The following is a 12,297-nucleotide window of genomic DNA, read 5'->3' on the forward strand; positions in this document are numbered from 1 at the left end:
TTCAGTTCCTGGTATGCTAGCAGAAATGGGGGTTGGTATATATTCAGAATTTAACTGACTCTACCATCATTTTCACCTCTTGGAGACAATACAGAAAGGGGAACAGTATCAAAATACTTCATTAATTAGCTGTGTCCCTACAGTGTCTATAACCTTGATTGCTTTTTTGTGAAGCCTGTTCTGCTTAGTAGATGACAATAATGATCCAGCTTTCTAATGTTCTTGATACTTAGCCAACAATTTTGGTGTATAGGTGACATGACACTACTGGAAAATGCCTTAGAACTTCATTTGTACAGTTACACCAGTTGAATTCTCACATAATAGATTGAAAATTTCTGGAATTCTTTTTCTGTGTGAAATGTTATTCATTGCATGAAACCTTGTTTTCCTTTTCTGTTACCCTCTGTTGCCCCCTCTACAGTTGGGGATTTCAGGTGTAAGTTCCAAGTCCACGCTTGTACCTCCCATCAGCAGTTTACAGTATTCCTTTTCTGAAAATCCCGTAGCAAATTCGAGATATGAATACATAGGAGATGATGAAAGGTTAATGCTCGCTGAGTAGAGTGAAAGGTATAAAGATTTAGATTTACAAGGAAAAGAATGTACATTCATTTCCCTGCTCCATTTCCTTACCTCTGTGAGGTATATATTAAGATTTCAATGGTCCTTACCACGTTTCAAGATATGCCTTCTATTGATTACTTCTTCAAAATTAATTCTGGATAGGATAGTCACGATAGTTACATAAATTCTTAACCTGAGTAGGTGCAAGTAGCATTAGCCTTGAAGAGCTTTGCTGCCATTGTGTTTACTGAGAGCTAGGGTCAGGTCGTTTTAGAAAGACAAGAGCCTTCTGTGTACTATGTGGCTCGCTTACGGATCATTGACTTTTCAGCTGTTTGTCTTTTCTGATACTGAATTGTTTTGCCCAACAGTTTTACTGGGATTAATTTGGATATTTAACTTTGTGATTTCCTTTGGTAGGTAACTCTGGGTTTTTTCTTGTTTCAGGGATTTTCCTATTGAACCCAAACACTGTATTTCACATCATTCAGTAAACTTTTAAGCATTAAAGGAAGAACAGACTACTCATCGGTTATGAAACTTGACCAAACGTGTTAGGCTGTATGAGGAAGTTAGGAGATAGTCTAATCTACACTGTAATATAGTACACTGTGTGATACCTAAACATCTTACAATTCCTGAAAGGAGCAATCACTTAAGAATGGATTGTGTGTGCATATATATATGCATAAAATTATAAACATGCCTTTATGTGTGGATGCGGTCTATACAGTGTTTTTGACTGGGAAAGATTGTAGAATATAAAATTTGGTTATTTAAAAACACCTTTTGAAATGAGTATATAGTTTGGGCTTCTACGGTTTCTGTTGTAGCTTTGGTTTCTTTGAAAACCAAGGTTACTGACTTTATTGAGACTGTTTAGATAGCCGGTGGATCTGTATGTCTTCGAACAGCCACACTGATGTTGTTAAATGTCTTCTCAGTGTGATTGAAACCTTCTCAAGAATGGTGTGAAGGGGGAGTGAAACACAGGTACAAAAGTTGTAATTAAAGAGATGCCTTCATGTTTAAAAACTTTTAAAAAGTCTTAATCTAAATCTAAAAAAATCTCCAAAAAGCCCTGTTTTAAACTTTTGTCTGCAATGTTTTAACCACTAGACTTACAAGCGACACCCAAGATTAATGCTACGTTAATGTTTAATTTTTATTATTCTTCTATCGTACTATGCCATGGAGAGCCAGAATTTTGGCTGCTGTGAATCGTGTTCCTCCATGGATATCTTTACAGGGGATAGTATTTACTAGCGGTAGACTGCACATATAGAAGTGATCTTTTGTTCCTATTTTGACTGTAACTCTTCAGTCTTTTTGGACAACTGTGAATGTACGTAAGAACGGTGGGAGCAGAAACATTTAGCAAAAAAAGAGAGTGATATAGCCACCTTTCAAAAATACTTACGAAATGGAAGCTATTTCTTGAAGGTATTTTAAAATAGTTTTTGTGAGAATCTGCAGCCCTTATTTATACTGGGTAATATGCAATTGCATTCTTCATAGCACTGAAGTGAAACTGTGAAGCAATAATTATGCTAATTTTAAAAAGGAAAAGTACCGAGATTTGTCTCTTTCTAACTCTTAAAACATTTTCCTGCTAACCTCAGGAACTTAAATTTACAGAGTGGTGTATTTTAGTATTGAAGGAGAACTAATCTTTACACTGTTCTTGTAGCAAGCTAGTAATTTAGTAGGTAGGTCTGAGAAAGTTATGTTATACTATATAAACTGTTAGCTAAATGTAAATAATCTCTAGGTCTTCAACTTCTTAACATTCTTAAAAAGAAGCCTAAGTAGCTTATTTGCTATAATAGATCTTGAAAGCCTTTGTGCCTACTGTTTATTGTTTAATTACCTAATGTATTTGAAAGCTACACGAGTATGTGGCACTCAGTCTTGTCTTGTTTTCCAGTTTTCATCTTGTATTTGTTGCAATTCTGTTGCTAAGATTTCACCATTAAATAATTAAGTGAAACGAATACAAACATGCCACTGACTAGAATTATTTTAAGCAATTTACCCAGAAAATGTGTATTTATGTATCTTTAGCCTTTTGGTTTTTTCTTAACCCATACTCTGCAATTGCAGCAAATTCTTTACTTTGCCACCATTTCATAGACCATAGATAATCTTGACTATGATTATCTGATTCAGCTTTTTACTGTTAGAGAGTGTACTATTAACTGAATAAAGAATTGATTCCTTAGTAGCCATTAAAGATCTCAGAACATGCTTCCAAAAGGTACCATGATGACCTCTAAACTCCTGCCCAGTATGGGACACTTCGTATGCCTACCAAAGGCTTCTTCTCTCGCCCCTCCTGCCATGTCAATTCGATATGGCTTTCATTGTCCTTTGAAAGGCTCAGCCGTGTTGCAGCACATTCTTCTTTCTCTGCTATGTCCGATCCCAAAGACTGCAGAGTGTATCAATAGGGGGTGAAAGGTTTGTAGGCTCACTCACTACTAAGTATGAATCAGCTAATACCTGTTTGCACCAGTGTAAGTTCCAACCTTCTTTTTAAAATGCTTCAAACCCAAAGAATGCTGTGTAAATGAGGTATCGATACAAGTTGTTAAGAGTCTGGTTGCAAGTAAGTAAGTAGACTTTTGATTTGTGTTTGTTTTTCAGAGCCAGAGCTTCAACTGTGTGGAAAAGACTAAATGTCCAGGATCTAATGTGAGTTCTGTGCAGATACAGGGAGATTCAGATTATTTCATCAACCATCTTGGAGTACCTGCCACGCAGTTTTCTTATGAGGACACCAAAACATCAGAGGTAAAATCAGGGGAATAAAAATGGGTGAACTGAAAGTAGCAGAAAGATAGAATTAGATTTTCTCAGGTTATATCCTTAAATGACAAGTGTGTTGTAGTGGAAAATTATCTCCTGTAAGTACATTTTTTTAGATCTTCAGAGGATTACCACAGAGCTTAAAAGTGACTGATTTTATAAGGGTATGGCATTAAAACACAAGATAAATGTTTAGAACAATGAAAAGAAAAAAAAAGTTAGAGGACATTATGTTAAAAATGCTAATATTGCTGATAGTATTATAGGTTACGTATTATCTAACCAAATTTTTCAGACTGCTTTGAACATAGAGGAAACTGGTTTCGATGTGGTTAGGTTTTTTTCCCCGCACAGTAGGATGAGACAGCCTTCAAAATTAATTTTATATTCATTTTCATACTGTGGGCAAAATATGCCTCTAGCATATATGTTGGTTGTAAAGATCTGTATGCTTGCTTGGAGTCTTCAAAACACCATGTTCTTTTTCAGTCCATTGTCCTCTGCAAGGTAAGTGGAAGGAAGAGGTGTGTTATGCTGTTTGGAGACCAGGTTGGAATTGGACACAGATAAACTGTCAGGAAAGTTTGTCCTTCCTCAGCCTTCACTAGTATAGGTTATATTTGCACCTGGACAGCTCAAACTCACCCTTAGCTGGTCAGCTGAGGATCAGAAAGCCTGGCACTAGTTATTTCAAGATACAGTGGTCATGAGAAAAGGTGTGTGTTTTCTTGTAAATGTAACAATGCATTGACTTCATATTCTCCTCATTCCTCTTTGATCTTAAAGGTCTTTTCCAACCTAAACGATTCTATGAATTCTCTTCTTGCACTGTGCTTATCTACATATTCGCACATCTTTCCAAGTTCAAGAACAAAGCTGAAGCCGAGTTGAACTGGAATGCTTCCTGGCACTGCATGCTTCTAATTCACAAATGCAAAACAAAACAGAAATATGCCAAATATTGGAGCATTGTTGTGATGTTGTGTAAATTAAAATAGATTCAGTCAAAAATGAATATAAACAAGGAGACTTCTGTTTCTAAACATCACTACACCTATTAGGCAAAATATTCCATTTCAGATGAAACACAAGGCAAAGGCTGTAAGCAAAATGTGAAGGCAGAAGATCTATGAGTGCGATGTTTATGACAGGCTTGTGGTCCAGTGCAAGTTTCTGTTGTCACTTAGCAGCTATTCCATATAGTTTTCATTCCAGATCTGTGTAGACAGGATCCAAAGAGCATGAGAAAGAATCTGCAGACTTCAGTATATCAAAATAATACGTATTTCCCAGCAACATTTACAATATGAACGCTGAAGGTTCCTTTGGCTGTTGTCTATTTCAGTCCTACCAAAGTTATTCTTCATGTTCAGTTAGTGTTGCAGATGTGCATTTTTATCTCGGCACAATGCTGGAAACGACTCAGCAATGTAGTTAAAATCATAAAAGAAAATATTTTCATATTTCCTTAAATATGACACAGAAAATTTGATTCTCTGTTGAAAACTCAGCTTTTATCCGTCTTGCAAAATCATTTCCTAGAATTAAATTTGTGATAAGTGTGATCTGAAGTCTTGAAGTTGATGTACTGCACCTCTCAGACCATAGGAGATCTTGACCCCATGAGATCTATTTCATGTGAGAAATAAATCTGCTTAGCAAAATTTGTAAATTTCTGTTGGCAAGAGGATGGATTTTTTCCTAAAAGTGAAGTTACACAGAATGATTAAATTTGCATTCTTTGCTATATTTTTGTTATTTATTGAACTGATGATTAACAGTCCTTCAAAACATAGGCTCATTGACTCTCCTAGTTTGCTGTATTCTACCAGACAAGCAATCTGTTTGTTGTTTACTGTTTATTGCAGTTGTTTATTGGGGATTCTGTTTATTGTATCAAACAGGTATAGTACTATTATAAGGCAGACAAATTCTTCTGGGTTTACAGGCCTATTAATAAACATTGTAGGAATTTGTCTTGTGCAGGTTAGTGACTGAAAATAATCTGGCAAGTTGCAGGGAGGGATTTTTGCTTGTTTGTTTCCAAGCCATTCAGCTTTTTAAACTATGCCTCTGCTTTGTCAGCTTCATTGCAAAACAAGGTTTGGATTTGGGAGAACAGATTTCAAAAATGGGATGTTTTGATGTGTTTTTCTAGACTATCATTTTACCAGGTTGGTTTCCTCTGCTGTCTCTTTCACTGCTGTGACCTACTCAGAAAATTCTCTTCTTTTGGAGTATACATTAGTTGTTTATTTTATCCACCTGTCAGACAGCATGCATTGTCACATAAAACTGATGCTATTCCACACTCAGAAAAAACTGGTTTAGAGTAAAAAAGCCCAAGATCTGTGCCTCATAGTGCACCTACAGAGCAACAGTTACAGGTCAGCTTTAGAAATGCATCTCTTACACAGTAAGTGCAAGGCCAGTCGTCAGAGAGAAGGTTGTAAAAGCTTTTCATTGGCAGGAACCTGAGGAGTAAATAAGAGGAAATAAAAGTTGTAAGAGGAAACACTCTAGACCGGAAGAGTAAGTAAAACTGTCTTGCCTGAAATTACCTAATACAGCGAAGCACAGCTGCAAGGAGGTTAAATTTGCATGGCGAATGCCTGTGGTCAGATCTGTGAGCTAGTAAAGCGCATTCTAAGTATTCAGCCACTAGTATAAAAATGCACTGAGTGAAATGCACCTCATTTATTTACTAGCAGAACATATGCAGCATTTTAGTCTGCGAGTAAGAAGTAAACTTGGAAGAATTTCTCAAGTGGAAAAAAAACTTATTAACCCAATTTCCAAGGATTCTCTTGCAGCTGCTGAAGAAAGCCTTCCTCTCCTCATAACCTCTGGTGCACTGGCTTTACCTCCACGTGAGGGTCACATTCTGGTTTGTAATGTATTTGGAGAAAGGCTGATCAGCTTTTCCTAATACTGCAGATTCTTGTACTTTGAAGAGCAGTCATGCTATTCAAGTTAATGATTCATTTACATCCAAGTGACTATGTAGAGCCCCCACACAGAGAAGTAATGTTGATTTCAAATCTGAGTTTCTCCACTACTGAAAGCCCATGATTATAAGTCTATTAGTCCTCACCTCAGTCAATAGTGTTAGAAACATCTTCACTTAGCTTTACACCAAAAAGAAAGAGCAGCATAAAGTAAAAGAGGTCTTAGATCACAAACTTGCCTTTGTCACTCTCTGTACTGCAATAAGAGCTAGATACCAATGGAATTATTTGATTGTATGATCATTGGTACATCAGGAATAACAAATTGGAGCAAGTGATTTTTTTTTTTTCATGTGTGGACCATTTCTATGCCCTTGAAAATATTAGTCGTGTTTGTATGACAATGCACTTTCAAACCAATAAATGGTATAACAGGCATAATACATGCCTCCATAATGATAGAACATACATGCATATAACAGACAAAACCACAGTTTTGGATATGTCGCTGTTCATCATGATTCTGCTTAGTGTCTTAGATGTAAATTCTTCACCGTGTTTTATTTTGTAAACAACATGACTGAGGCTCAGCTCTTGGTTACTCGACTGTAAATTAGGAACAACTCTGAAAACGCTGGATATGGTGGTGTATGATCTCAAGAGGATGCATACAGTTTCTATTTGAATTCTTCATTGTTCTCCTTTCTGAATGAATATACATTGATTGTGTGCCTGTGTAATAGAAAATACTGCTTTAAAACTTAATAGCTTACCCTGTATCTCTTCCCTTATGTGTCTTTTTTTATCCTTCTCTGTTGCTTTTTGGCATCTTTTTAAATTTGCACGTTAATGGAAATTCTAGTGTTAAATGGTTTATTTCAGTTGTGTGACTGATAACTGTTCTTCCATATGAAGTAACATTCGCTGTACATTCAACTCTGCTTTTATGAATGACCTCTCCAAAATACAAGGAAAAGTGTTAAAAATTATTGAAACTTAACCTTTACAGCAATAAAAGGCTCATTATTCAAATCTGTGGCTGTGTTAATGGAAGGTGGTTTTAGTCACAGTGAACACTTACTTCTTAACTAATGTGAAATTTCCTATAACTGGAGATATGAATGGAAAAGATTCATGAATCCAGAGTACTCTGGGTTATCCTGTTTAACACAATTTGGGAAGTTGTTTTGTGATGATAGAATGATTTGTTTCAGAAAGTGCATACAATCGATGTGGTTTTGAGGCAGTGGGTGGAAAGCCTGTATGGAGGCAGAGAACTTCCTGGTCAGATTCCTTAGTTCGTTTCTTTATAATATAAGACACATTCTGCTATGCCAAGAATATGTGTGTCAGTACTTGGGGTATATGGAGAGAGGACTCGTGAGTCTTCTGTAGTGTTCTAACTGCTGAGCGAGCTCCCCCACTCAAAGAACTTTCTGCTGATTTACTTAAAACAGATTAATGTTAATTTTACATCTTAAAATGTACCACATGTATGTCTTAAAATATAACACAGCTTTTGCAGTAGGTTGTCAAGGGTGTCTCCAGCCTGCTCCAGAAAGTTGTTTGGCATAAATCCTTCCTTTCATTTTTACACTGTATTATTATATAAAAATACAACACCAGGACCAACAGCATGGTCTGGAAGATTTTGTGTTGTTTCCTGACTCTAGCCGTAGTTTTACCTGTCAGAGAGTCTCAGAAGTTCAGACGTTTATGCATACCTCCTCTTTTAGCAGTCTTCTGTTTCTTTTATTTCTCTCCCTTATTTCTTTAAGCTTTGCCTTGTTTTTCTTTGTATATGAGCATCATCCCGTATCATTTTCCCTCTTCTTGGTGGAGCACCTTAAAAATGTGGTTTGCTTTGCTGGATTCAACATTTTAATCTGATGGCTGCACTTGCCTTTTTTCCTTCATGAAAGGGGACAGAGGAGAGTAGTTTTTTAAAAGATCTATATTTGGAAATGTAGTAGGGGACTTCTTCACTTAAGAGAAAAGAACCAACCCCGTAGCTGCAAGTTAATTCAGTTTGATTATGTCTTTCTTAGCACAGTTTATAGCATAGTTGCTGAAGTACTGGAACAGAAGTAAATCACAGAGACTGAGAAAAATAGCCTTGCTGTGGCTGCCTAATGTTTGAGTACAAGAGAAAATATAATCTGGATTTGCCATGGTTTCAGTTAGAGATTTGATTGTTTCCTCAGTATTGTAAATCAAACATTAAACTGTTCAGCATCTTGAAGCTGTTCCGATCGCTTGCAAACTTAAGCTGGTACAGGAGTATGTTGAGCTTTTTTCAAGATTGGAATAGACTGTTACTATCCATTTAATGTCATCGCAGTCAACAGTTTCATGAGGAACCCAATTTTTTAAATTCTAGCTAGATTATTTCCTATCTTAGCTGCATATTGTTCATCCTTCTCAGAGCATCCTATTACATAATGATTCCTATCTGATAACACAGAATCTTAAATTCCTTCTGTGATAATGTGGTAGGTTACACCAATGTTAGCATTATCATTTTGTTTTGAGAAAAAACAAGTTACTGCACAGTATTTAAAAAAAAAAAAACTACCCTCTTTTTTTGTTATTTATTGACGGACACATATTTAGCATGAAATACTTTATGATAGCTGTCCAAGTTTGGGTATGCAGGGCTTACAGAACATTTACTTTTACACCCTAACCATAAAAGTTGTTTTCCGTATCTTCACTCAAACTTAAGTACAGGCAAGAAGTATAAAAATTACCTGTCACATTATTCACAGGCTAGACCAAGATAGTGTAATGCCATGGACCACTAAGCTAATTTAGAAGAAAAATGTAAAGAGGTTTCTTTATAGAAGGCATTTGTATGTAATATATGTAGAAGAGTTTAGAATTTTGACAGTTTGAGATTGTATCCTCTTTAGAGAGAATGCATAATGATTTTTATTTCTGTTGAAATATGCATAACTTTTTGAAGGTAACTTTCAGCTTTCATTAGAGCCCTTAAAAGTGATTTTCGCCCACACTGGTGTAAAACAGAGGCCACTACTAAATCTTAACGCTTCAATGAATGTGGCTTCCCCGTTGTTTTTACTGTCTGCTTCTGCTTCCTCCCTTCCCCCCTGTCCTGGCCTCTTTTCTGCCTTTTTTATCACTCTTTGGGGAAACTTACTGCAGTTTCTTGATTTCAGTATTTACATGCTTAGGCTGACACGTCATGCACTTCTTTCAAAAGAAATCAAAAGCTTTCCAAGTTTTCTTTGTTATGAGAAAAGAAACAGAGGAGCTGTCCTTGATGGAGAGAACTTAGGGTCTAGTTTACTGAAAAATAACTCCCGTGTTGCATGCTGCTTTTATCTCTTTCATGTACTTGTGTTAGTGTAGAGGGAGGGCTGAGGCAGTACGGAGTGCTCTTCAGTGCATCTGGCTTGTGTCTTTTTAAAAGTGAATGGGAAACTGGTGTTTATACCAATTTCTGTCTGTGTGGGAACAGTACTGAATGTCTGTAAGTTGTGAGGTTCTGGTGTCAGTGATTAGCAGCACCATTTAATCCTCTTTCATTTCTTGAGTTTTTTTGTGTCAAGGTAGAGTTTTGAACTGAACGTACAAATTCATAGAAACCATGGTGGCATGGGGAAGTCCTGGGTGTTGGCCGTGTGTAAAGGGTCAGGAGTCTATCCAGTCAGCCAGATTGGCCACACTGGGACCTTGCCACAAATGTGTGCCACTGATGACTGGGAGATTCCATTTCCTATCATTATTGATTCACTGAGGTACTGAGTTGGTTCCAGTTACAACCTTGACATGATGTTTATATTATTTAATTTTAGTTCAGTGAAAGTGTCTAAGTAATTAGCCTCTGTGAGAAATTTAATTTAATTTAAATGGAACTTGTAGGAAGCATTTGGAGAGTTTTTTTATTTTCAAATTTGGAACTGCCTTATCAATCATTGCAGCATAGGTAATTCAGTAGTGTAGTTGATGGCCACTGGCTCTATTACCACAAGAATAGCTATGTCCATTACCATTATAACCTCCAGCACATTGTTTCTTAGAACACAAAACAAGCAGAGAAAATAAAGTTAATTTCTGCCTAGCAGTGAGCTATTACCATTTCTCTGGCTGCCAGAATTTATTAAAAGCTACTGTTTCTTTGAAAGAACAGTACTCCGTCTCTGTATCTCTGATACAGAATGCATTGTATATGTCAACAAAGGTGAAAACAACCAGTAAACAATTTGCAGACTCAGAGGAAGGACAGATAATCCCCAGTGACAGACACAACCTCTGTCTTCCAGCTACAGTGTCTGAGCTGCAACTCACCTAGGAATGTAATGTATTGTAATGTGAAGTGACTGGATGTATTGTGAACAAACACGGGAAACTGGCACGGTAAGTTTCTGACCAATGGTCTCTTACGTTCTCTCTTAGCAAAGTTCTTGTCAAGGATCATTTTTATATATATATATATATATATATATATATATATATATAAAAAAATAAAAACCCACACACTTTATTCTTATATGCATATGTTTATACATATATAACCAAGGAAGCATTATGGAAGGCAGCAGTCTATGGTGTATTTTTGTCAGCAAATTCTGGGTAAAGCGAGAAATTTATCTCCACAAACACAGTCGTGTACCTGTGTGCATATATCTAAAGCAGACGTGAATTGTCTGATCTATGATATCTTTTACTGAGAGCCATTTTTGGATCACTAATGTAGTTCACTGGTCAAACAGTTACGGTGCTTAAAGTCAATCCGTTTTTATGTTCCGAAGTTTCAGATCTCTATATTCCTATTGCAGTTACCTCAACATTGTGCATCACATCATTAATCTCACTGTTACTCCATATCCAGAACCTTTTCTACTTTACTTCTAGTGTGTCCTCTAGTCCCTTTCCAGACGGGAAAGAATTAGTTACTGTATTGAGATTTCTGACTGACTACTTGGATGATCTACAGCTGACTGGGCTCTTCTGGTAAATTTTATGCTGTTTTTCTTCCGTTATTGTTTATGTCTCCCTGGATTAAGTGTCACCCAGTACCAATTATTTTATCAGATCCATGTATATTTATCAAGAACTTCAGTTAGAAGCACCATGGCATCATTTTCTTTGAAAGATCAGGGTAGACCGTATATGAAGACATGGTATACTTACTTCAGCCTTAGCTGCTCAAAACAGAACTTCTAGGCCTGTGGCATAGCATGAATGTCCTCAGAAGAGAATTAGCGCCAGTTGACCCTGATATTCCAGGGAGATTCCTACCCTAAGCAGAAGCCATATTTCTCCTCCTGTATCTAGACCAATAGGGAGTTTGCATAACAGCAGTGTGTTGTTCTGGTGGTCTGCAATTTGGTAGCTTTTCCATCCAAAAATACGGTTCTGCATGGCTCCCCTCCTTCCCTGTTTTAGTCCTCCTCCCCTTTCTCCCTGGTTTACGTTAAATTTTTTAAGGAAATACATAGCTGGTAGCTGCCCATGGGGAGTTATGGGAGATGTTTCATGCATGTATGAAAGAATCAAAATACTAGTGTGCTCAGAATGCCAGAAATTCTTTGCAAAGGAGCAAATGTGTATCATCAGCCTCAGAATGGCAGGTTGCTTGGGAACCCAGGATTTCCTTTTTCTAAACTGTCTCTGGAGAATTTGTTGCTGTTGCATTTGCTGCTGGGAGATTTTATGAACTTCGTAGTAGAACTTTATAGTCAACAAGGTGTAATAATGGGAGTTAGATGTGTCAAGGTGGAGAGGCAGGCTTCATTGTGGCATTCATTCATCCAGGCATCATGGACAAGTGATGAACTGCCGGTGTGTAACAAAATATAGTTTGAACAGTGCCCAGTAGCTTGTCTTGGGACTACTTGTGAAGGTAGGTCCAAACCACGCTTGCTTGTGTGTCTTGCCTTTCTCACTCATGGGCTATACTGGCTTTATAATAGCTATGTTTTAGTTTATTCATACTATATTTCTTGTG

The 12,297-nt window shown here is 36.9% G+C and overlaps 1 protein-coding gene across 1 annotated transcript in view; it reads left to right on the forward strand.

Annotated features, from left to right (window-relative positions):
• NAALADL2 (N-acetylated alpha-linked acidic dipeptidase like 2) overlaps nt 1-12,297 on the forward strand; it is a gene marked incomplete at its 5' end in the record, with an annotated part of 290,863 nt that overhangs the window by 198,585 nt on the left and 79,981 nt on the right. The window contains one exon of the mRNA XM_075716831.1: nt 3,214-3,360. Within this exon, the coding sequence (XP_075572946.1) occupies nt 3,214-3,360 (147 nt within the window). The remainder of the gene's footprint in view (nt 1-3,213; nt 3,361-12,297) is intronic.

The sequence above is a fragment of the Pelecanus crispus genome, chromosome 9 (genome assembly GCF_030463565.1).
Source record: "Pelecanus crispus isolate bPelCri1 chromosome 9, bPelCri1.pri, whole genome shotgun sequence".
Lineage (NCBI taxonomy): Eukaryota > Metazoa > Chordata > Aves > Pelecaniformes > Pelecanidae > Pelecanus > Pelecanus crispus.